General features: G+C 38.7%; 1 protein-coding gene across 5 annotated transcripts in view; it reads left to right on the top strand.

Moving 5' to 3' along the window:
• Positions 1–26,771, top strand: part of KCNK2 (potassium two pore domain channel subfamily K member 2) — a 127,014-nt gene extending 100,243 nt beyond the window's left edge. For all 5 annotated transcript variants that reach the window (XM_052805228.1, XM_052805229.1, XM_052805230.1 and 2 more), the window contains 3 exons: positions 860–1,046; positions 9,632–9,771; positions 24,584–26,771. In XM_052805228.1, the coding sequence (XP_052661188.1) occupies positions 860–1,046; positions 9,632–9,771; positions 24,584–24,901 (645 nt within the window). In that variant the 3' untranslated portion in view covers positions 24,902–26,771. The remainder of the gene's footprint in view (positions 1–859; positions 1,047–9,631; positions 9,772–24,583) is intronic.
• Positions 26,772–27,246: the final 475 nt, after the last annotated feature.

The raw sequence follows: 27,246 nt of genomic DNA, 5'->3' as shown, positions 1-27,246 counted from the left end.
TAGTGTTGAGTACAACACTTAACAAAACATAGATTAATTTGCTGGAGCCAAGGGAAGCAACAAGAATAGACGGGTGAAGAAAGACTGAAAGAAATGCATTTATTTGGTCTGAAGAACATATGACTGAAAGAAAGCACCTGTAAAAGTTTACTGGAAAGACCAAAGGAGTGACTTCTTTGTTTGCCTTGGATAAGACCATAAATAGTAGACTTAAACTAGAAGGAGATGAGATGCAGGTTAAGCATTAGGAAAACTTTCTGATGACAATAACAGTTAAGCATGATCACATGTTGCCTGGCCAGTAATGTGTCTGCAGTGGCTTAGGTGGGGTTGTTTTTGGAAGAGGGCAGGTTTGGAAAAGGTGATGGCTTCATGTCCCTTCCAGCTCTATTTTCTGTCTTTCTGTTTAGCCAGTTACTTGATTAGAGAGAACTGTATGGTTAAAATTCACCATTTTTTTATTCAGTTATTTGTGGATGCACAAAAGCAGAGACATTGCAGGTGCAAGCACTACCTGAAGCTCACTCAGATATCTAGCTCCCACTCAAAACTTTAGCATGATCAGCTGTTAATATGAATAAATGGTACACATGCCACTCACCCAGATCACAAAAGTGGCCACAATGAAGAGTCCAGCGCTGCTCTGTATTTCCTACTGGCAAAGGTTTCCTAGGATAGTCATATTTGCTTTGAAAACCCTTTCAAAATAAAACCCTGCTTTGATTTCCCTGTTTGTTTGAGAATTATAATGGACTGTCCTCTTGAGCAATGTAGTGCTCACTGTGGGTGATAGGTGCTTACGTACAGTGGCGCAGTTTTATTAACGATGGGTTTCCTCTCTTTCCCGTTCCCTTTCCAGAAATGGAATGTGAGTCAGACAAAGATTCGCATAATTTCAACAATAATATTCATACTGTTTGGCTGCGTGCTGTTTGTTGCTCTTCCTGCAGTTATATTCAAGCACATAGAAGGCTGGAGCACACTAGATGCAATTTACTTTGTGGTTATCACTTTAACTACCATTGGATTTGGTGACTATGTTGCAGGTAAGATTTTCTCATAACTCTTTATCTTACAATATTTTGCAGTGATATATGTTCTGCATTTTTGTATTATTTTGGGACAGACACATCTCTGTTGTGGTGCCTCTCTCCCAATTTTTCCCTTTATCATCCTTGTGTCAGTGATGTGAGGGGGTCTGACCTAATCTTGGATGATGTGGCAGGCTAGAGACAGGAGGTGGGACAGTGAAATGCATGGTGCCTGTCTCTGCATACTCCATTTTTGATTCTCCTGTGTTGTTAAAAGATGCTTTACTTAATTTTTTAGGTAGATTTTTTGTTCTTACAGATTGGGTGAAGTGCAAGAATTAATACAGTATTTTAGTCTGCTGAATATATTTTTTTTCAGCTGGAGTTGTTTAAAATCTCACCTTGTGAAGTTACATGATGTAGTTTTTGTGTGCATCTCTTACTTTCAAAGTGTAGTTCTAGAGCTCTGTTTCTGCCATTGAGATGTCTCTATTGCTGTTGGATCCTGCTTCTGTGCTTTCTTTTGTTTGTTATGTACTCATTTGTCCATGTGTGTTTTGTAATGTAAGGAGGTTTAGCAGAACCCGTAGATAACATGTCCAACTTTTTATGGTTCTATTAACCCAGCTTGGATTGGTTGCAAATAACTTTGACAAACTGAGCTAAAAAAAGCTTGTGCCAGTTCTCTGCATCAACTTTTTTCTTGGAAAGGTGTTAGAGGTGTTAGACCACTTCTCAGAATACGATTAAGTATGTTGTCTGTGTTGAGAGTGTTGATCCGAGTCAGTGATGTGTTGAGGTGAGGATTAGAAATTCAGAGCTTTGTGCTCTGAGTCCGAGTCTCGCTTTCTTCAGCCTGATCTCATGCTTCTCCTGATGCAGCACCATCATCTCTCTCTTTAATGAGATGCGTCTCCCACCTCTGAACTCTGTGCAAGGCAGAGGTAGCTGAGAAAGGTAGCTGAGATGGACAGCAGTGCTGGGCTGCTGTTGGTGAGCTATTCTGCTGGAGGGAAGTGTTTCTAGTAGACATCCACATGGCATGGGCTCCTTCCATGTCCCATCTGTAGCTAGGGCTGTTGCATGAGTCCAAGTGCACCAAGGTGGGGCTCTCAGGTTGGGTAGCTCCTCCTAGTGACTTGCAGGCCTGCCTGGAGCTTGCCTTGATGGCAGGAACGTGACTGGTCTTGTTGCTGGCAAAAGCGTTCCAGGTTAGTGAAGTCCCATAGAGACTTCTGAAGTGTCTGAACTGTTTGGCATATTCATAAATGATCTGGGTAAAATGGGGGGAAATTTAGTGTTGAAGATACTAAGTTATGCAAGCTGTTTAAAAAATGAAGGCCACGTGAGAAGTTGCCGAAGATTCTTAAAAATTATAGAACTGGACTGTAAAATGGCAAACGAAATTTATTTGGACTTATACATAGGTTTTTGTGATGTTTCCACATTTCTTTTGAATGTGTCTCACTGGTTTCTCCCTTTCCCTTTTCCTTTCCCATATTGTTTTTTCTTATTTCCATTTTGTCTTCAGGAATTTGTGATTCTGGTCAGATTCTAACTAGCACCAAATAAAAAATGTATGCTGTTTCCAAGCCAAGAGTCTGGATGTTTTAGACTTTTATTCCTGAGGGGTACGTGTATGACAGGGAATAAAAATAATAGCGTATAAAGGCCTGGTTATATTTACCGTAAAGCATCATGTGAAATGGCCCACTTGGCTCTTAACTAGAACACTGAGTACATTCATCATTACTCTCATTATAAATTTCCACAGATTTTTTCTATTTGTAGACCAATTGATTCATAATTTGTTCCTACATCATGTCTGTTTTTTAATTTTACCAGGAAACACTTTCTCTTTCTACAGAATGTCCTTGAATTACATTGTTCTATACCTTATGGCCTTTCATGGTTCACTTCTTATATATTTTTTAATTTTAAAGTTCCACTGTAAATGCATGATATCAAAATGTCATGAATGTTTTCTATTTCTTTGAGTAACATGCACAAGACTTGTATTGGTACTGTAATATGTTATTGACATAAAGTTTCAGTGTGGGGGATTTGGATTTGTACTTGCAGAGATGATGCTGAAGAGAACAGGGTTAGATGACTATCTCCATCATAACTGGGAGGTTAACATTGCCACTGTACTGTTTTTTGTCAGAGAAGAATTTGACAATATTATCATCTTTGTGTGGACTAACATACTCAGTTTATGGCAGATGACTTGAAGGATTTTTCAAAAAGGTCCATTTGTTTTCTTGTCATTCCAGTACATAATTGTCTAGTTAAATAAAAATTCTGAAACATAGGTAAGGTATTCATTGACTGTGCTTTGCACTGTGGAAGCTTACAGTCATTGGTGTGCGTAAATACTGAGCTATTTGAAGAAAACTGGCATTGCAAGTTCTCAACAGAGCTGATAAAATTTGTTTTAAGGGCTAGGGTTCCTTATTAATTTTAAGGAAGTATGCAGAATCTTTTGCACACTAACAAATTAGTAAGTCGTCTTTATGAGTTTTTGATTTGCTTGTTTTTCTTTTAGGTAAGTCATAACTACCATGCAGACACTAAGGGCCATTGATATTTTTATGGTAGGCTTCATCTAGAACACTCCCTCCTTGAAGTTTAGGAAAGCTGAGTGCCATAAACAGAGGAGAAACAAGCATGTAGAGTTAAGGCATGTGATGCTGTAGGGGAGGTTATCATGATAAAATATGGGTATTGCATCTGAAATTGTGGCTGTAGAGCATGGCTTGCTTAGTTCTGGTTTGTCATGGTGAGGCATGCACCAAGCAGAATGATGCTTCAGTCCACTTAGTGCCTAGATGGCAATGAATTTGGAAAAAAAACCCTTCACACTGGCATTCATTTATTCCCTTTTCTGATTTTTCCTGGTGAGAAAGGCATGTTTCTTAAATAATAGAGTGAAAATTACCTTCTTCCACTTAGAATTTTAGTCAACTCTAGAGTGGTGGGCAGTGATGCTCCAACTTGCAATTATAGTGGAGTGAACTATTCTAGCAATAAAAATAAAATTGGCAAATTTTGTAGCATATTGGAGGTCCATGGGATATTTCATGATTATGTGTCAGTTTTGGCTCATGAAGTTCCCTCAAAAATCCAAAATTCCTAAATATTTGAAAACTGCCAAATATTCTGGTAATTTTTTTTCTGGGAACTGTCATCCCAGAGGAAAAAACATGTTTGCAAGCCCTACATACACATTATCACAACCATGACATTTGTATTGGGGTTAAAAGAAATATTTCTTACAATAACTGTCATTTTTCATTAACATGGAACTCGCTGCTTTCTGGCACCACTGCAGCTAAGAGCTGAAGAGAAGCCCTGAAGAACTTGTAGGAGGTAAAGAAGAGAGTGCTTCTGAATAGCTTTAGCACAAGAGAGCCAACAGAAGAACTTGGGATTCAGGAACATAATGGTGTTAAAGGCTGTAGTACAGGTTGTCATATTAAAAATTCTTGTAGAGTTCTCCAGAATTTTTCTATAGGTTTCTTCTCATTTGTACCAGAGAGCAAATACTCTGTTCCCAGAAACTAGAATGCCAAAACATCCCTTTTGTGCTCAGTCTAGGCTGCTATTTGGAGCCTATGGAAATTTCAGCTGTGGTATCCACCAGCAAGAGAAGCCTTAAGGCAAACATAAAAGACGTGATCACTCAAGGTACATGCAAGGAGGGAAAAGTTAGAGCCCTTGTAGGGCATGTTCAAGAAAATATACGAACAGTATTCCAAAAAATAAACTTAACATTTCTGTCTTATGAAATGGTTTGATTTTTCTATTTTTTGGAGGGATTGAATTTTTTTTTATTTTTGTAGGGAAATAAGTAATTTTTTGTAATTGAAGAAAGTTTATTGTTACAGCTTTTCACAAAAAAAGGAAGGAAGAAACTGTACTACAGCCTGCACTGTCTTATGAAAATTGGGACATAGTCAAACATCCTTTTTCTTGTTTTCAAGAGAAGCCATTGACTTTAATATGACAGAAGAAAATCCAGCCAATATTATGAATATTCTGAGAGGAAAGAAAGATCTTTTCATGTCAAATGTGTCATTTTTTAGTATAATGAAAGATATTATTGAGTACTAAAGTTAGCACTGAGGTACGTGTGTGTATATATATATGTATAACACGACAACCTATTGTTCATATGTGCAGATAAATCCATTAACTGCAGTGCAGGTTGGAAGGTATAGTCAAATATTTCTAAGGGAGTTAATCTAACAGGTTTCAGATCTAAATTAGATGAGAAGTCCAAAATTGACTGAATTAAGTAGAGGACAGAAATATAAATAGCACATCAGTAGCCTGTTTCACAGCAGGGCATAATGATAATATAAGGTTACGCTGCAATCAGTCCAACAGATCACAGAATGTTGCGAGTTCACTTTAAAAATGAATTCTAACTCTTGGGTTTTCGGGGGGGGGGGGGGGTTCTTGGGTGGTTTGGGTTTCTTTTTGTTTTTCCTTGTTTGAGCTCTGATTTTTAGCTTATTGCTTCTTTACTGTTTTGGTCTGTAATTGGATGTGGTGGATTGCCACTGTAATACGGATATCTGGGTCTGTACTGTATTGCTTGGCCTGAGAGCCATTTTGTAGAGTATTGAGGTATTTTAGTCTCATTTAATGTCACCAAACTGGAACGCTTCACCTGGTGGTCATAGCAGCCCAGCTGATCTGCTCTCACTGTGTGATATTACTTACCCAGCAGAAAGACCTCTACAGAAAGAAATTGCTGTTATACTGAGCAAGAGGCATGTGTTGAGCATCCCGTAAGAGAGCTGCGCACTCTCCTGCAGGCTTTGTGTCTTTTTTTGGCGTTTGGAAGTGCTCTTTGCCACCTCGGGACTTCATGTCCATAATAGTTCTGTCTGGTGTGAACCATGCAGCCTGCTTTAAGCCTAAGTCAGTGTGCCATGCCTTGCTCAATTTCTGTACAGGACAGCGTGTAAGGAGTGTTTTATAGCTGTGCTTTGTATTCTGAAGTAGCTCTCCATTTTCCACTGAGTGCCATCAAGCAACTCGTATGGCCTACTTATATTCTATCTCACAGACAGTGCATTGTTACCTTGTCCCAAGGATGCTGCTTTTCCATGTCTCCAGATAAGCTAACTTTTCTCTGTTCCTTTTTGCAGTCCTCGGAGGTAATTCCTTTCAAGCTGCAGGGCTAAACCTCTGTATTTCTTTGGAGCGGGACAAATGGTGTTTCTGGATTAAGCCTGTTGGCCACGTTTGTCACAACAGGGGTGATGGACAGCTACTTGTTATTCTGCAATTAAAACTGTGTTTGGATTAAGTCACATTTCTATACCCAGACTAATTTGTACTGCTAATAAAAAGTAATAAAGACATTTCTTGGTTTGAAGGACCCCCTTTTTAATAACCCACAAATTTCTGCTGGTATGGAATTAAGATACTCAATGCCAATAGCACCTTCTATTCTCTGCTGCTACTTCTGAAGCAAAAATGCAAACAAAACCAGATGACTTTACAGAAATAATTGCATGTTTCTATTTTGAGTCAGTTAGCTGTAGAAGAAATGGGGAAAAGAGTGGCAACAATAAAGAAAAGTATTTACTTAAAATGTACTTGTTTTATGTAAATAAATAAATACATATATTTGAAAGCCTGATCCCTTATCTGAGAACCAGAATCTGTCCTAATGCACCCCTGAAATCTTCTCTAATGCCATCCTTCACTAAAACACAGAGCTTTTCACCTCAGTAAGGAATATGTGTTTGGGCCATAAAACAACCTATGCCTTCCAAAGTGTTGAAAATCCCAAATAATTTAAAAGTTGTTTGGCAGATGTAAGAATGGTGGCAGCAGCAATACAATAGCCTGTGATGAAGATGGATGGAAAAACTCTTTGATTTCTCATAGATTGCAAGGGACTTTGGATCAAATCTTTATCACAGAACATCTTGGCAATAAACTGTGGCTGCTCTTCATAAAGATTATGTCAGTGAGTCTTCTAATTAAAGAGTAAGTGCACTCCAATTGGAAGATGTATTTCTTCTTTATTGTAGTTGCAACCTATTTCAGGTAGACGTCAAGCAAAGTTGGAAAAAAGTTTTGTCCCTTGGCCCACAAAATTGGTTTTGCCAAACAAACAACAAAATTCAGCTTCTGCCTTCTCAGCATTTTGCTTCCTAAAGGGCTATATAAAATAATCTGCTTTGCAAAACAAAGATGATAGCATTATTAAGTAAAAATTATGCTATGAAAAATCCATGCAAATGTATTATGTAGATATGCTTTTTACATATGTTACCAGTTAAACAATGTTACCAGTAAAATCACTAGATGAATTATCTCATACTTCAGTAAAATACATTTATACCTATACATACTCATACCGAAATACATTCATACCCATTTACGTGAATTGTAAATCAGTCGTTAATGAATTCCATTTACTTTCAATTCAGTACAATTGACTTTTGATCATGTTTTCCTACCAGTGAAATCCTATTTAATGACATTCCCAGGTAACTGCATTATGGCATTCTGTGATGTTTCAGCATCACAGGAGACAGTTATCTCAGGACAAACATCCTTAGGTATGTCTTTCCCTGCTATTCCATTAAACTGAGACTTCACCTGAGGAGCCCTTGAAATTCAGAAACTCAACAGCTAATAAAGATTTTAGTTGTTAAGCCTTTTCCTAGAAGGTTAACTGTCCCTTTCTAACTTTAGGAAAGCTGAACTCCTTTGGCCATGGCTAGATGGAGCCATCTTCTGGCCAGACAGTAAAGAAAACTCATGACTGAATATGAATCTGTCCTAACTCCTGCCCTGGTAATTAACTTTGCTGTAAACAAATGACATATAAACTGTGAAGGAAATGCTCCCTGCAGACTGGCAGAGTTAGGTTCCAGTTTCAGTTTATAAAATTAACACACCAAAGGTTAGAAACAAGCTGAGTGAATGCTTTATGTGATACTTTCTTGTGCATTGTATAGACAGCAGAAGAAGAAGGTGAACCACCGAGTGTGGTTCATTACTAGCTCCTGATAGAGCAAAGGCATGGTGGTAATCAACCATTTTTTGAATGACAACAAATTTTGGGTGAATCATCCCTAAAATCCTGTTTTACTGGATTGAGATGAGCTGGATGATGTTAAGAAATCCCTTCATTTCTGACATTTTGTTTGTCTTGTGAACCCTTTGGTGGTTGGCTGTCTTCTGTTCCAGACAGAGCCCTGTCTTCTACCTTACTTGTGACTGTGCAGGTGTCGAAGCATATCCATTTCTGCAGTGTGGATTCATCTCTTGAATAGTTGAGTAAACTACTACAGCTCAACAGATTCTATTGATGAAACGGCTTATTGACATGAGAATAACAAAATTTCTGTCTGAGGCTTTTCATACAAAGATAACCATCAGTAAAGTTCTTTGTTATTTGCATGTAATCTCTGAGATGATTAGATAATAACAGCTAGGAAAAAAACATTACTCTTCACCAGAGTTAATGTTGTTACTGTAACAAGGTGCTTGATGTTTTGGGGCCAATTTTCCTTGTACTGTCCCAGTAGAGGATGCAGATACATAAACCAACATATTATGTACCCATACAGACTACTTTAATGTGCCTGAAAAGGTTTTACGGTAGTATCTCCTCAACTGTGGGCAGATACACACATCAAACTTCTACTTGCAGCAACCCAAAGTAGGATCCTGATTTTACTTATCATAACACAACTGAATTGCAAGTTTAAGGCTTCTGTTTTATTTTACTGCAAGATATGAAACATGAGTTATTTTGTGTTGTCAAGAGCTCTGGATGAACATAACTTTTTTTGTGCAGAAATAAGGCATCTGTTCTCTATAGGTGTATTGTACCTGAAAGCTCCATTACAGACATCTCTGAAATTTATCCTTTTTTAATTTAACACTGGAAGGAAGGAAGTGACTGGTGCTTGCGGCAGTGGGATTCAAAAAAGCTGCCTTCAGCTGATATCTGTTTTATCCACCTTTTTTTAAGTATGATCAGTTCAGCTCAAGTCCCCATACCCTGGTTTCCTCCCTTGCAAAATGGAGATGATAATGTTTGCCTATCCAACAGGGACACTTGTTAATGCAGGTGCTATTCTTCTTTGCAAGGGCTAAAGGATTCATGTAAGTATTGAGATGTGTTTCAAAGTCTGTGCAAAATCAGATTTCTCAGGATATGAACACATCACGTATTCCAGAGCAATAATTAAAATTTGGTACAGAGTTGTTATTTGGAGCAGGTGGGAAGTCCTTTCATTAAAGCTGTCCTCAATGACCTCTACCTTAATGATTTATCAGCAGTTGAATCAGTTTGTGTTAATTTTTTATTTATTATGAATGATTAGCAATCATTGTCTAAAATTTGCATACTCCAAACTGTGTTTTCAAGAGTGGATGAATTTAGATCATTGTTTATTCAAATTAAACAAAATGTTTTGCTATGAATCTTTGCATAGGTGAGAAAATAGAAGTTGCAAGAAATATAATCGTTTTTTTTAGGAAAAGAATTAATTTAAAAACAGTTTTTCACCTATAACTATTAAGTCTGCTTTAATTTTAACTGTATTGTTTTTCAGGGGGATCAGATATTGAGTACCTAGATTTTTATAAGCCAGTGGTGTGGTTCTGGATCCTTGTTGGGCTTGCTTACTTTGCAGCTGTCCTCAGCATGATTGGAGACTGGCTAAGAGTCATATCAAAAAAGACAAAGGAAGAGGTAAGAACGTTTTGAAAGGGAAGAAATACTACTTTTTAAAAACTTTGATTAGCAGTCGGGTGAGCTTATGGCTGCTTTTGCTCTTAGGGCATAGGTCAAAGCTGTTTATGTATGAAGTATATGCTGCAGCTCAAACTGCAGCAAACTTTCTAGCAATCTAGTCAGAGTGATTTTTTTACATGGCTGCATATAAAATTAGATTAAATGTATTATTAAACTAAGTGTATGTGCACAATTGCACCCGACTTACGGGAAAATATTCTCTAAAAGGATTATTCTAGACAGTAGAATGTAGTCCTTAATTTTTGAGGCAAAAATCATTCTGCTTTGATTGTTTCTATTTGGGATGCAGGTATGTAAGGAAAAATACTAAATCACTAAATAGTTATATTTAAGATACCTTTGATCATTTTACAGTGGTGAGACAATAAATGTTTCATATCATGCAAGGTATTGGAATGAATTATTTAAATATGCCTGGCGCTGTTTTACCATAATATCTTCAGCAGCATGCCTAGTTATTTGTAGTCAGGTGCATTGCTTTCAGTTCAAATATATTTTTTACTTGTAAATGTGTATTTATCATTCCAATGATGCTACAATATTTTACTTTAAATTTTGTCACTTAAGAAAATGTCCTGGTTTTGAAAATGTTAGAGGATAAACAAAATTTTCTTTGATTGCAGCTAGCACAGTTCAGGCTTTACTAGAAGTTTGAGAAATAAATTAATTTTGTTTTAAGCGACATATTATTTCCCTCTAATTTAACTTCAGTTCCTCTGCACGCATCAGTTCATTTGTGTTACTCGAATATAAAACCTCTGATTTCTTTTTGATGGAATGAATATGTTGGTTACAGTGCAGTGGCCTACTACTTATATTGTTTTAAATTGTTTTCCTAGCTGTAGGGCACGGCATCAATGCCTAGATGTAATCCTGGCAACCCTTGAGTACCCTTGCTGTAAAGGGTAGCTTACCCCGATATACTTTCACTCACTTCAGACCTTTGGGGTCCCTGCCCCTTTCTGACCAGAGGGCAGCAGCGATGGTGACAGCAGGCAGGAGGATGTGAGCTGGGTGCTTGGGCAGGATTAAGCCCACTTTGTGAGGCAAGTGGGGTGGGCAGCCCTTTTTCATTGCCCTTGCTAGGCTCATAGCTCTTTGTAGTTGGAGACAGCATTGGGGCAGGTCTGTTATAAGTACGCTTTTACCAGGCTTTTCATAAACACTTAGCTCTGAAGCAGAGGACAATATTTATTTGATGAGTTTCATATAAAGAGTATCATCTTCTGCCCCTGTGCTGTAAATTTAAAAGGATATTTATAACTTTCCTTACACAACAAGCTTTACTAGTGTCCTTCACAGATACAGAGCAGCAGGTATCACACAAGTGTTCCCATTTGCAAGTTCAACAGTTTGCAGGATCACCATTTTATTTTCTGGAAGAGCAGAGGGCGTCTTTAACACCTAACCTGCGTGATTTACGCTGGCTGCAGGGAAACCAATAGAACACTTCAAACACCATTAGCCTGCATGGTTTTTCTTCATTATTTTGAACTTCAGAATTAGGTTGGTCTAGCCCATTTTTTTGGCTCTGCACTAGGAAGAAGTAAGAGCTGGGCAAGCACATGTGGTGTCTCCCCTGTGCGCTCTCCTGGTGTCTAACTGTTCTCAGCTTGGGGCACTTCCTAAGCTGCATTTAGTTTCCCTGTGTTACTTGTTTCTGGATTCTTGAAGAAATGGGATGTGACTGAGGCACTATGACTTGGGACTATGCAGAAATACCTTGTCCAGGCTTAGTTTTGCTGCAATTCCTCAGACACTTGTGACACAGTTTAGTTTTTCACACCACTTCTCAGAATTAATGTGGTATTTAATCTCACTTTTCTCATATTCTTCTCTCATCCAGACAGTAAGATCTCTGGATAAAAATCTATCTTGACTATATAATTGTACAGAGCACCTGAGGGTTTAATCTTGTTTAGGGCATCTCATTATCCATATTATTATAATGATTATAATATATTAAGAATGTTTGAATTTTATCATATCTAGTTTTTATTTTATACTGAACCTATGTCACTACAGACTAACTATGGAAAAGATTTAAAGTAGCATGAATTGAACAAACTCATGGATTCTTTTAACACATTAAACACATTCCTATTTTTATCAAGTAAAACTCAATTTACCAGGTTATGCAGCCCAGTGCTATGCCAAGCTTTCTTTTCTCAGGCACCAGGAATGTATGCCCTATTTCATCTTGCCATTCCTTCTCACCTTTGTAGCCTAAGTAAGCATATTCATTTTGTCTACAGAAAGGAAAACCTCATTCTTCAGATACATCCAAATTCTCTTGGCTGATGCAGGTATTCAGGATTTTGCTGTATACAAGTGTCTCGAGTGTTAGATTTGATCAAAGACAGATGTAACATAATTGGTTCCATTTGTTCAATTAATCATATTTCTGATGTTCAGAAATCTCCCCCTCACTTCTTAACCCATTGCTCAGGCATGTCTGAGAATTCATAACAGAAAGAAAATGTTTTAGCAGTTTTAAAATGCTACAGTTTTAAAAATCATGGAGACCAGTTTGAGAACTGAACTATGGCATAGCACAAGTTGTGTGCTAGTTAGAAAATGTGAAAAATTATTTCTGTATTCTCTCCTAATGGTACTTTGTTGAAGGAAAGTTGTAAAAAATATATTGCGTTTTGTTATAAGATTGGCTGTGTCTGAACTGAAGCGTTTTACAAATATTCACTTTACAGGTAGCATTTTATGATTAAAAACTGCTGCCCTTAGCTCATCCTTACTACCTGCCTAGGAAAATTTGAGTGAAGAAGCTGAGGGAGTTTAGTGGAAATGTAGTCATCAGGTGTCCTCTATGCCAGCAGAAGCCAGAGCAGACTCTGAATTTCTTGTATTGTCTGCTTTTTCAGTTAAACCTAAATTTACGATGGTCTGTTCCAGCTTCTATGGATGCAGATTATAGCAGAGGAATCTATCTGGAGTTCAAATAGTAGAAATGAGTGCAATGGAAAAATCCTAGTTCTAAGTATGTTTTTTTAACTCTCTTTTAAGGAAACATCCTGTCAGTCATTGGGGAAATAGCTCATTGTACCTAAAGGTAGCCTTTGAAATTAGAAACAATGTCATATACTGAAATTTACTGAGAGACAGAGGCTATGATAAAACCTATAGGGCCATAACTAATGCACTCTGAAAACTGAAACAGTTTAATATATTTCCTAGGAAATATAGAACACTGAAAATCTTCCTTCACAAAACTTACTCGCTATGGGTATCAACACCTACAAATAAACAAGATTTTGTGTAGGATTAGTATCATACTTTCATGAATAAAATAGTAGTAGCCTACCATGTTTTAGATACAGGAGGGAGCAGATCATTCAATAGTGATCGGCTGTGCTGGTTTCAGCAGTCTAAGACCAAGGGCTGATAGCAGCCAAGTCTAGTGAATTGTACCAGAGCCCAGGACGAAGACAGAGGGGTCACAAGTGTTGCAAAGCCCCTCTCTTTACTTTCCCTCAACAAACAAAACTATATATCAGCAGAGGTATTTGATGACTCTTTTGAAAGGCAGCCATAATAATCTCCTTTTTGCCTTTTCCTGTAGTCAAAAGTAAAAAGTAGTTTCTCATAGCATATTTACAGTGTATATTGTGAAAGGCAACCTCCATATTCCAAGAAGTGGGCATGATGATAATTAATATCACCTAATATCTATAGTCCTGTTCACATTTCTACTAATGCAGTTGCATTGTTCTTAAAAGCAGTTTACATAAGACTTTGCAGTAATAATGCATTTCACAGTTTCAACAAAAGAAAACACCTATTTTTTTTCAGGATACTACCAGAAAAGTTTGCCATATGCAAGTGAAACTGAGACAAAAAGATCTGATCAGATATGCACTGATCCACAATAATGCTGTATTTTGATATTAAACCCCAGATAACGAGAATGTCTGTCAGTTGCTCAGGTGGCTTTTGTCTCCTGAAATACTCTTGAGAGTTTTGAATGCATCAAACGGGGAGGGAAGTGAAAGACAAGTAGAGGCAGAAGTGGGAGTTTTAGAAGGATAGATCTGCTGCTGGAAGCAGTTCATACAGTAAGATAGATGAAGTGTCAGAAAGTCACTGGAACATGCTGTGTGCTGTAATCTTAAGTAGGCGATCTGTCTCTGAAGTTCAGATTCAGCTGTACTAGCTTGCCTTAAACTCCCTCCTCTTCATTATTCTCTATACTCTGATTACTCAGAGCACTTCTAGAGTCTTCTGATTTTAGTCTCTTTGAAAGGTAAAATTTCAGCAGGATTTTTTTCCTTGTCATATTTTTCTTCAGTATGCAGCAGCTTCTGAATTTCAGTATTTCCAGCAAAAATGCCTACCAAACCAAGAATCTTAGTCATTTGGGCTATAAACTTCAAATTCCTGCTTTTAAAATTAAGGGCTTATGTCCCTTGGCCTCACGGTATTCTCTTTGTTAAGCTCTAGTCCAGACTCTTAAGTCAATGAATATGGGATTCATCCCCAGTGTAGATATCAACATCTGACCTAGTCATCTACATTCCCTTTATAGTCAGTGGAAGGAAATGAATATTTCTAGCATGATCCATTTGAATGTTTTAAGGTATCTACCATATGAGATGAATTGCATCCTGGAAGAGCCCATTCTCTTCACTGTATATCAAGAGTCCAGGTGACTGACTCATGTTAGACATTGGCTCGGTTTGTACAAGTGATTTTTCATGCTGGGTGTCTTTCTTTTGAGTTGAACAATATGGATCCAGCTTTAAAGACCAAGACTAAAATTTCATGAGAAATAGCACATTCACTTGTGGAAATTCAAGAGGCAATTATTATCTTTGATATTTATAAACAAATTTGACTCATCTGAATCATCATTCAGTTTAATCTTCCTGGCACCAGTGGCAGAGCTGTCACTCATGTCTGTCAAAACAAAATTAGGCTTGTCATGATGATGCCAGGGAGATTATTGCACTCCCTATAATATTTGTTGTCTTTCCATTTTACTAGCTTCAGGCTAAAGGTGCTCACCCAGCATAAGGGTCCCAGCCTAAAGGGAACGTGAAACTATGTCTCATATCCCCCAAGGAGGGACCCTAAATGTATGCATGAAAGGATGAAAAAAAATGAGTGGACTCAAGTGAGAAGCAGTTTTGCAAGGTTTTAGTGAGTTGAACTGGCATACCAGGCAAACAGGCTGGTCAGTGAGGGTGTGCAAGCAAGGAGGAGGAAGAAGTTCTTTCAGTGGCGGTGAGCTCTTAATTCGGCTCTCGCTGTTTTAAAAAATCCATTCACTTACTTAGAAATGAAGGTGATAGGAATAACTCTTCAGCCTGGTGATCAGAGGCTTTTTACAAAGGTGTGAGCCAATTGCTGATCCATTGTGCATTGTTTTAAGAGAGACCAGCTTCTCTTGAAGAAAACAACTGTCTGGGCTTTTCATTTTCTTACAAAAGATTAAAAAGACAATTGCAGTAGTTTTGAGAATTGTATATCCACAAGTTCAATGGGTAGGTCAGACTGACTTGATGGAAGTCTGTTCCTAGAAAGCACTGAACTAGAAATATTTGTGGGAGACAGTCATGATGTGAAAGCAATTACACGTGAAGTCCTTTTTCAAGGCAATGATTAATAGGGGTGACACAATTCTAGGATGCGCAAGCAGATTATCATTAAATTTCTGTAGGAAAGTGGTGTTACTGCTGCAGACGTTATTAAAAGGTATATTACTAGAAAACAGTCCCTAGATCTGTGGTCTAAACTTTGGAAAGAATGTGGAGAGCTACAAAAATGGCAAAAGAGCCATCTGAAGAGAAGTCTGCCTAGCATTAAGAGTTTTTTCCAGTCCATCCAAGATGTACAGAAAAGTGTATTTGAGAAAAAATAGCCACATTCAAAAAGGTGATTGTTTCTAAATTTCTGAGATGGGGAAAAATATAAAATCTTTCTACAGTAAATACAGCCATAGGTCTCCAGTCAAATTTGACTAGCAACAGGACAAAAAAAACCCCCACCACCCCCCAAAAAAGAAAGATGGGAGTACAGTCTCTCCATAATGTCTCTGAGTCTTGGAGATGTATAAAAAGTGGTATTGGTGTAGGGAGAAGGTAGAAATGGCTGACCCGGTTTTGAATGCAATTTGATCTCTTCGCTTCTCAAGAGTCATCCTGGTGGTGTTCTTGGTCCTGCCCTAGCAACAGTCTGTAATGCTGAGTTTCTGTGTTGATCACTCTTTTACAAGCACGCTGTAGTACTCTGTGCAATAATGGACATGAAAGAGCATGTTCTTCTGAGAGTCCCAGGAAAATTAATCTGCTGATTGTTTTTGACACGTTTTTTGAGATGTCTTTCCTCATAGCTTTGTGTACTTTGGACATGTGATGCCTGATTAACTTCAGAGTCAACACACATGCACAAAGGTAACATCTATGCTGGTGTGGTTTATATTTATATCACGCCTCTTAGCTGGGCATATTAAAGCCCTTTAGAGATGGCTGTTTTGTTATTGCATATTAAGTGCCAGGTCCCCAAAGGGATGCTGGTGTGGTGCTGATTCCAAGAGACATGCTGCCTAGGTACAATTCCCTGCGTGGGATGGCACGCTGTGCCTGCCGAGGGCAGGGGGGCACTGCCAGCCCCTACGCCTGGCCCCGCTCTCCCACAGTGCTCCCCCTTGCCTCGCTGTGCTGACTGGAGGGTTCAGGGGAGAGGGAAATGCCTCCAGTGTGGGTTGCATGCAACCAGGTAGTGATGGTGAGAGCTATTGAATTTGCAAAAATAAAACTGGAGCAAGTGACTTATACTTCATAATAAGAGAAACTGATTAAAGGGAGGTCAGTTATAGCAGTGGCATTTCTTGGAGTTAATTACCCATGAAGATTCCCTGAACGTACATTATTGTGGTTTACATTAGGAAATCTTGATTTTTGGAGACAAGATGTAATCGATCCTTTACGTTACTGTGACAAATATAGCTGTGATTTAACTCTATTGACAGAGTGATATTTAATCTGGAATCTGTTCAGCCCACATCTTCATGATTAACATTCCTGAAAACTTTACTTTTTTTAAGGTAATCTCAGTGCTTGGATATTGTTAGGAAAAGATGCCAAAACATGTTAGTAATATGAGCATGTATGCGTTCGATAGCTGTCTTGTGGACGAGTCCCCAGGCAAAGCCAGTTCAGCAGAATACCCTTGGATCTTCAAGAAGCTGTGTTGACAGGGAGGAAACTGCTTTGCAGTCAGGGATAAAAAGGACTGAAGAACCTATGGAGTACTTTCCTTTACAAGGGATGAGTGCAGTTGTAATACTAGTGTTGAACAACCAGAGTGGAGCTTTAATACTTCACAAAAATATCACTGCAGATATTGACATTAGAAAGCTAAGAAACAGTTTTTACTAGGGACTTGACGATGTAGTTACAAAGGCCATTCCTTACTCAGTACCAAGTCAAAATTAAAAGTCCTTTTTTTTATGTTTTCTTTAGCATATCTTTATAAGCTAAAAAAGTCCAATGAGTTTATGAAACAGTCATTGTCTCTTTCCTGTGGGAGAAAGTTGAGACGGTCTTTCAACTGCCTGTGGCTTCGGTTTCATTATGCTTCTAGTATAACTCTTAAGATGTTTGCTATTTCTGGCTGCAGCAAAGTCAGTGGCTGTATAGTGCAGATAGAGAATACATGCTGTTCTCCTGAATCACCTTGGGCTCAGCTGGTAGAGCTTTATGTAAATTTAAGTAGTTTCATGTGGTTAATACAGGTGAATGTCATTCCCTCTCTTCAGTTTGAAAGAGGGGTTGGATGGCTCTCTGAGGTAGATGAAACAACTAAATAGAACAGCCGATTTTGATAGGAATATGTCAGCATCTTTTTTTTTCTTTGGAAGTTATTAATAAGCAGAATATTAGGGACTTGGATAATCAGGCCAATAACTTGTATACAGTATTGAGATACACACACATACAGCTCTATGCAAAGAGGTGTCTGATGGGCAATATTCAATAATAGTTCTGAGGAGGTACCTAACATAGGAGTGTTCATATTTCTGGAAAAAAAGAGGTAAAACAAAATAAATGTGGTGACTGTTAGTATATCTGGTTCTGTTTATGTAGACATGATTTTTTTTTTAATTTACTAGGCTACCTGTTTTTATTTTGTTGAATCAGACCATGATAGAACAAAAGGGCCATTTCTGCATCTGCCATCTGTCACATCTCCACAAAACATATTCCCACAGCTGCCACCATAGATGTTCCTCCGCAAGAAAATAATCAGAATTCATGGGCTCTCTGCATTCCCATTGGAGAATGTGGTTTATTTCATCCAAGGCATCAGATGTGCTTATGGAAATTATGTGGGTGAAACCAAACAATCGTTGCTCACCAGAGTGAACTCACAAACATTACTTATTATAGGACTGAATAATCCAATTTCCAGTGGGAGAGCATTGTTCCCAAAACATTTCTGACCACCATGGCTACAAAAATACAACTGTCTATGTAATTTAAATGTTACTCCAGAAGATGGCAATTTTACAAAATAGAATGTTTTCCCCTCTAATAGTTGCCTGAAAAATAGAGGGACACGTATACCAGTTAGGGGAACCAAAAAAGAGATCACTTACTGCTTCATTTGTGCTATTCACTTTGAAATTAAAGTCTGGTAGCTTAAAGACCTGGTGTACAAGAGTTCTTTACTACAGAGCTGAGGTCCTGACAGAATGAAGAAATAGAAGATAGTGGTTAAACACTTGGGAAAGCTCAGCATAGGTATCTCATTATTAGTGCCTGTGGTATTTCTACGTTGCATTTTGTTACTGTTTACCTTTAAAGACGAGCAGAGCACAGTCTACTCTAAATACCTGTCCACAGATTACAGTGCAAGGGGTTTGGGTACTTACTAATAACGCTATAATTACAGAAATACTAAAAGCCAGATAATTGGGATAGGAATTTTTTTAGTTGGACTATAAATGAGATTCCCTTGACAGCAAATGCACAGGCTTCAATAAAAATGTCTGTGAAACTTGTCTTTTTCTCTTCTGTACTCCAGTCTTCTGTAGCCTATAGATAACTGATGTAGTGAACATAAATTTGTGGCCAGCTGTAGCTCAGGTGGGAAGAGGTAGCGTATGCTTGCCCAGAACTGCAGGAAAGTGAGATGGCAGATAGACAACCCTCCAACCCACGCAGGGAATCAACCCACCCAGCAGCTGCATTGTTAAACTCATCAACCCTCTCTGTACCTACATTTTTTTTAATTTTGACTTTTAAGTGGGACTTCAAGAACAATTTCTGCAAATGCTGGATGTGTTTCTTGAAAGCTAAGACAAAATGTTATGTATTCTACTCTGCTGCCTGGATAATGTGGCATGTACATGCTCTTTCTAGTTTTGTCTCTGAGTAGCATATCATGGAGAGGTTAATTGGATGTGTTATTTTTAAGTAACAGAAAAAAGTACATTGGAGAGGAAAAACGAAGCTGCAAAACCTTGGAGAATGCATTAGGGATAAATGTTAGAAATTATATACTGAGGAACACCTAGAGTGTTAAGAATGTCTATAAGGAAGGCCATTTTTTTTTTCCTAAAATGCAGTCAGATGGATATCTCCAGCTCCATTCCCTGTATGCCAAAGGGAAACAACATAAAGTACAGCTATGAAAGAAAAAGCTACACACGTTATTTAGAAATATATATTTACATTTTCTTGCATAGCATATAATGCTAATTTTTTTCCTATTTGGTACTTAGTAGTTTAGATCCTCCCAAGTATATCATAACTTTCTTGTCATAAATCTGAGCTCCATCCAAGCAGGGTGTCTTTCTTCCCACTCTGTAAGCAGAAGTAGATTAACTGGTTATACTGTAATGTTGGGATTGTTCAAGAATCTCCCGAGAGAGAGGAGCAAAACTAAGGCAAAGTTAAGTTAGACAAGTGTGTATTTTGGTCTATTTAAGGATGTCCTTAATTAGGCTTGTGTTTTTCTCTGTTAGACCACAGATGTGGCTTAATTCAAAGTACAAATTACTCATGTAAATGTTATGGCTACATAGCTTGTGCTGTCCAGACCACACTTAATAGGATGAGTGGTCTTCCTGCATGGTGGGTAGTTCTGTTTGTATAATTATTTGGGTATCTGTTGTGAGCAGCGTGCCCAGAAAGATCCCCAAACTCCTGACAAGTATAAGGAATTAGAGTAAATGTACTGAAGAATGAAGCAGGTGCTTCAGCATCTTCAGATGTTTTTTTTCTTTTAACAGTAGCATCCCCTTGGACATACTTACATACTGGGTTATGCTGTTGGCCTCTATCCAAGTACGGAGGTCAGCTAGAAAGTGAGAAAGCTGAAACGTGGTGGCAATGAAAATTAATAGAGTTTTGGTCTCACCAGTGATACTGGCTGAGAGCCAGTTTTAGGTCATTATTAATTTAGATGGGTTTTGGCAGGAGTAGGTTAAGGAATGGTTGCTTTATGTCCATGTGTTTTCCTAGTTCTGTCAAATTCAGTATGTCTGTCTTTAAATTATATTGGTGATAACGTATGTGCACAGCCTGGGAACTGTTTGGTCATTCAGGAAGTTTATGCAGTATTTTTTTGATGTATAGTTAAAAACAAACAGACAACCCCCCCAAAAAACAAAAGCGACTTTAACGGTAATGAGTAGACACGGTTCAAAATTGTTCAGAGGCTATTCCTCATTATAACCTAACAGAGTAAATGTGACATTTCCACCACAGGTAGACAGAGACACCTTAACATAGACATTTAAAGATGCTACTAGAGATGACCTGTGGTATTTGAGACATCCCCATGGGGCTGTCAGATATGATGTAGAATGTGTGGGATATCCAGGGCCATCTGCAGTGGTAGCTGGAGGCCAGGCAGGCTGTGCTGGACAAGGAATTGAGTCAACACTGTTTATTTGATAGAAAAGTATCTAGTTTTTTGTGGTGAATTGTGCTGTGTGGAATATTCTAGTTGTGTTACCATTACCATATTTCTTGAGAATTTGTCATTGAGACCTGTATTCCCCGGACTCATAAGGCAGTAGAGTATTACTTCATAAATACCTAATAAAGTTACTAGCGGTTGATGTTCAAAGTACAATGTTAATAGTTTAGAATCGATAGTAGGTTAGAGTTGATACTCCTTGTGAAATATGTCTAACACCTTGCAGTCTAATTTGGATTTTGATGTGGAGGAAGTCAATCTGGGAGCTGGGCCAGGGACTGTGTCTCTATTACTGGTGGCATTTCTATTCCCCAAAGGTTAGGAGTGAGCAGCATCACCAGATTAGTGCTGCTTATTGTATGGCTGAGTCAGGTGCTGTCACTGTGACATGTTTTTCCTATTTTGAAATATTTTGTGTCATTCAGCCTTATGTAAAGTACTTAGTTGTCAATAATTTCTGTGACTGAGAGGCCTCGTCCTTGTGTCACATTGCCCCCAACTATGACAGCTGCGGAGTCTACAGAGCTGTGTGCTGTAAATGAGACAAGAGAATTGGAGAAAAGTAAACAATTGTTACAGCAGGTAAGTATGTTAAGATTTTTTTGAGCAGCATAGGCAACTGGTATTTCAATTACTTTGCAGAAGACGTTTTGTGGCTGTCAGCCCCCGGATGAAGAGGAGCTGTAATGCAGTATGATAAAATGTCATACCCTAAGGACAGAAAGAACCTGAACATATACAGAAATGTCCCTATGGATAAAGGAGGGATCAAATTATAAGAGCAAGTTGCTTATGTACACTGGTAGTTAAGGACTGCACATTTCTTTTCCTATAACCTTTTGTGCTTGAGTCCGTAAGTGCTATGGAATCAAAGAGTTTTATTCTGAAGAGATAACATTTTTTTGAGTGCATTTCAGTTCACACAAAAGCTAGGGGCTGAAAGCAGTAATCTGGGACACACATAGTTCACACAGCACTGAACTGCTAGTTTCTCATGCTGTGCCAATTACCTCTGTTTTACTACTAATGCATTTCAATTCTGCTTAGCAATAGCACTGTATTTTTCATTTTTTTTCTATGATTTTAATACAAAACTGAAATTGTGCCAAGCAGCATCATAGCTCTGGTCTACAGGCAGATAGAATTGAGTCCACCATGTTCATGTTCCACATCACCTTAATTGGAACATGAGCCCATCTCCAAAGGCATATTTAGTGGTGTTCTTCAGCTGGCTGTATGAACTTGCTTCCCAAAAGAAGTCTAATTAGAATTTGGTCATCAGATATCCTAACAACTACAATTTTAGAATCCTTCTGAATAACTTACATGTGCAAGGGTTAAAATATAGCAACTTGCCCTGTGCAAGACAGGTCCGTCACCAGCATGTGGTGAGGTGGGCTGGCGAGGGAATTCTGAGCCTATCCTACGGGTTACATAGGCTTGCTTTCTTCAGAAGCACGGCCAGCTGTTTTTTCTTTGCTGGGAAAACATGAGAGAAGTGGGAACTGAAACTACTAGTAAAAGGAAGGTTAAAAAGCATACGGGGAGTCAGTTCAAGATGCTCGTAGCTTCCAGTAGGTTGCCAAGACACAATTTTAAAGCTACCAGTCTGATAACATCCCTTGAATGTGACCACATGCAATGCCAGAGATGTGTGCCTGAGCAAAATAACTGGTCTGGTAAATGCTTACGCAGCTAGTGAGGAGTACAAATGTATAGGGTAAGATAAGAACCCGTATACTGGCTCTTTGCTCCCCTGGACAGAGGCATGCTGCAGAACCTGAGCAGGATGCCTTTAATAAAGCTTTGGAGAAGGACCAAGCTGCCCCAGGGTGTGCACTGATACTGCTTATCATATTTTGATTACTTGTTTACTACAAATAAAAATATTGTAGCAGCTGAAATGTTTCAGCATTACAGATTTCATTATTTTTAGATCTGAAGTACAGTGTGTCTGATCCTAATTGCACAATTTAAATACTAATAATCATTCAGCTGGGTGAGTCCTCCGTGTATTACAGATAATAATCCTTGTTTTAGAAAATATACATAATGGGTCCACATTAGTCATCTGTGTAATTCACTGAAGCTGAGACAAATGTAATAAAATGACCCCTGGGTAAAGAGATCTTTTTGTTTTGTTTCTGGAGGGGAAAAGTTTTCCTGAAACCCTGTCACTCCTGGGTGAGCTGATTTATTTTTCTACCTTCATTATATTCCTGTTTTCCACTGCACTGCAAAGCAAGAATAAGCCTGTGGCCACTTTTCTCTGATGGTTTACACCCCCCCCCCCCCCCCCCCCCCATATTTTTCTGTGTTAGTATTTTTTTATTATTATTTCTGTGCTCACCAAGTCCAAGCTTGCTTGCCAATAATTGAAATTCTGGACTGAGCAGTACCAATTAGACTAATTTATTTCAGTGGGTTAATTCTCCTGAAATGCTTTGCTTTGGAGTTATATTTATCAGCATTCTATCTTCCCTGTGCTATACCTTCCAACTATTAAACTGCCTACAAAGCAGAGATTTAAAGAGAAACAATCTATTTCCTTTGCAGCTACAACGAGATAATCTCCTCAAAAGATGCCTTCTTTAATTACCTATATAACTTATTTAATATTGTAACACTGGTTTGGTTGAAATACAAGAGCAAAAATATAAATAGCATATAAATTACAAGGCCATAGTTCACCTTGGACTACTATCTGGGTGAGCAGCTCAGTCTACCTCATGCCATCTGAGGAAAAGTAAGGATAATTTGGGATTCTGTGCCAGCAGCTGCCTTCCTCCCCCTCCTCAGCCCTACCCTCAGAGCTTGGGCTGATGGGATGCTCCAGCTTTCCTAGTATGGAAACATTGAAATCAAGGAAAGAAATCTTAAGGACTAAAAATTATGGTAGTTTTTAGTGAAAGTGGATCAGCCTTTGCCATAAAGGCTGTCAATATAAGGACATACAGCGTTAGAACACAGGAACTGTGGGCAGCAGGCACCTACATACATTTGTGAAATGGTAGCGGTGGTACACCCTGGCACCTTGCAGCCAGTCTGACTGGAGATCTGCAGGTAGCAGGGGGAAATACCCGCCTCCGGCCGTATGGTAACTACAGCAGCCCTGTGCCGTGACTGGCAGGCCACGTTTCCTTTGGCTGGGATCAGTAACAGCTCCCGGAGTCCTGCTCTGCAGTTGTCTTCATGCTTTTTAGTACGTCATGTCGGTGGACTCGGGGTGGTAAGCAGACATGTTGCTGACATGATTGAAACTGTTGCTTTATTGGTGCTACGTTTGAGCAACCACAGAAAAGAGAGAACACAAGCAGCTGACATTTTCCTTTAAAAAAGCTTTTCTGTCTAAATTTAGAAAATTCTTTGCCAAGTCTCCCAGGGATCTTTCCAGAGACAGTAGAAGTGCTCATAAATAACCCTGCACCCTAGTAACAATGCATAACACAGCCCGGATTGCTGGGATTTCAGCATCCCCTGACCAGCTGGGTACCGTGCAGCTGTCAGGGCTCTGCAGCTTCCCTGTATTGCTGACTGCCTATAATTAAAGACAAAAATTTTAGCAGAAAAGATTTTTATTGTGGTTTTTGGAATTATTGTTAACCCTTACTAGTGCGACATCTTCCTGTTTAGTCGCTATCAATAAAAGAGTGAGTCTGCGGCATGAGAAATCTGTGCCGGCAGCAGTGGCAGCTCTTTGTCAGCCCAAAGATGCATTGCTCTCTCACTGGGCTCTTGAGCCTAACCAGTGTCTAAAGTCCTTGGCCCCATAATGCTTCCTTTTTTTTCCTCATTTTTCCCGCAGGTAGGGGAATTCAGAGCCCATGCTGCGGAGTGGACGGCCAACGTCACTGCAGAGTTCAAAGAAACTCGAAGGCGCCTGAGCGTGGAGATCTATGACAAGTTCCAGCGGGCTACCTCTATCAAAAGGAAGCTCTCTGCAGAACTCGCTGTCAACCACAATCAAGACCTGACTCCCTGCAAGAGAACCCTGTCAGTCAACCATCTCACCAGTGAGAAGGACATCTTGCCAGCTCTAACAAAGACAGACAGCATTTACATGAATGGTTTGACACCACACTGTGCAGCAGAAGAGATAGCTGTTATCGAAAACATTAAGTAGCCGTGACTTTGGATCCCAGTCCTCGAGAAGCTTTTGGCTTACACTAGCCATATATCTTTTTTTCTCCACCCTGTCGATGATCAATGCTAATAGCATTTTATATGTGTGCATGAGTTCCACAGAAACTACAGTCCAGAGTTACCATCGCATCTCTTCAAAGACACAAAGATGAATGGCACTTCTGTTATCGAAAGATGCTGGAACAAGCAACGTCTTCTGCCTTTATCTGCCCAGACTGTTTTTCACTTCTAATGTGCCATATGGCCTCAAGAATGAATCACACTTGTTTATGGTAACAATGTAGCTTTGAGGGATCAGTCCTTAAATTTTCAGGGTCTACCTTACTGAGCCTAGGAATGGACAATTTCTGGACTACAACACATTTGTAAATGGCAAGAAATTCTTATGCAGCCTTTTACCTAAGAAATTTTTGTCAGTGCCTTATCTTTTGAAGAACCAGAACCTCTACAGTTCCTGTACGGTTTTTGTTTGGTTGGTTTTTTTGCTTGAGAAGTGTATTTCATTTGAGCTTTCATTCTTCTTGAAACGATGATGTTTTAAAGGTGTCTGTCATGAAGATGCCAACCAGCATGAATGAATGCCAAAACTCAACAATCATCAAATGATGTTCTTAGCTCTAAATTTAAAGGCACTGCAGTTTCAAAAGTTGCAAACATGTCCCCCAGAAGCATTTTGTTTTACTCAGGTCCAGCTGATACTTGTTCACACTGACTTGTAGAATTTGCAGACCCTCTTCGGGTCTTATTTTTTCAAGCAGTGTTCAGCAGTTGTTTTTCTCTGCGTCAGATGTACCAAAAAATCTGCAGCTTATCTATCACTAAATTATTTGGTAGATGACAAGAGCAAATAAAAATTACTATTTTGAGGAGAGGCAGGAGAGGCCTTTAATTGCTGTATTCTAATAACCACATCCAGAAAACGATGCAGAAAAATACAGCTATTTTTAATAAGCATAAACCTTCTGCCAGATATGTGCTCCATGAAAAGGATTCTTAACTTCGTCTTTAAGTCAAGGCACACCAGACGCCATATGATATTTTACCCAGGAATCCTGCTGGAGTGCTTTCCTGAATGTCACACAGTACAGTGGCTGCCTGTGCCGGAGCTGTGACTAATGTGGGAATGCAATTGAAACTGGTATCACTGTGACTTTCTACATTTCAAATAGAGATGGCTCTGAATATAAGTGCAGGCATGAAGAAGAGCTGATAAATAGCACAATCTGAATACCGATGATTGTTCAGACAGGATAGGCTAATGAGAAGCAGATCTAAACCAGACTATGGGTTTTCTTTATTGGTTTTAAGAAAACACATTAATTTTGTATTTTTCTGTTTTGCTTATATAGGTGTACATGAGATTCAGAAGAAATGCAGGATGGAATGGATAATTTTGCATTTTTTTCTTATGTTAGTCTGTTGTAACCTGGCTGTACATAAAATGAATAGAACAGGCCTTAAACAATAATTTAGGCTCTGTGTAAATTAAAAAAGAATGGGACTTTGCTGATTGGGCATGATTCAAGTGGCAAATCTTACAGCATCTCTGACCATTAGATAACATGCAAGATATGAATGTTAATGTTTTTTGGATGCTTAGCTTGTTTTCTAATAAATATAAGTTAATATGTAAATTCAGTCAATTCAGTGTAAATATCAATCAATTAACATTTACAGAGAGTATGCTTTTAAAATTAAGGAAGTTCCATGACACAGCACCGAGCAATGCTGTTATAACAAAGACCCTTGTCTCCCCAGCACAGTGTTCTGAATGTCCACATGGCAAGGGTTCATCTTGCCATGGATAAACTGTGAATTGTAATGAAAAATAAAGTTTTTAATTAAAATAAGCTTTTCTGAATCTCCTGCTTGCTACAACTGGAATGCTAAGAAATAATTTGTGAAACTGATTTTTGTGCTTTCATTGACTACTTTCATTGACTACAGAGTATAGCAGTTTGCCACCTACTTTAATTTAAGCTGGTTTAGCAATAAAGGCTTGACTCACCCAGCACAGAAATTATTTTTTTTTTCTTGATATTAAAAATAATGCTCTTTGGTTGCTGTACCTTAAGTTGTGTTTCTTGCTATTTTGTTTCAAAAACTTGGCAGGCTGCAGTTTCTTCTGTCGTGCTATACAGAGCTGATGGCAATTGCTCCGTCTTTGCACTGAGGGAGGCGCGGGAAGTTCTGACCTGCTGTCCTGCCAGTTCTCCTGTGGTTGCTGGTAACCTTCTGCAGAAGTGTTTGGACAAGCAGCCCTAAGGGCAGTAGCCTTTCACGCCAGAGCAGTCATTTCTGCAGTGAATATTTTACAATGGCCTC

The sequence above is a fragment of the Harpia harpyja genome, chromosome 13 (assembly GCF_026419915.1).
Source record: "Harpia harpyja isolate bHarHar1 chromosome 13, bHarHar1 primary haplotype, whole genome shotgun sequence".
Taxonomy (NCBI): Eukaryota; Metazoa; Chordata; class Aves; order Accipitriformes; family Accipitridae; genus Harpia; species Harpia harpyja.
Note: the sequence above shows the minus strand (reverse complement) of the source record. Positions and strands in the feature narration are given on the sequence as shown.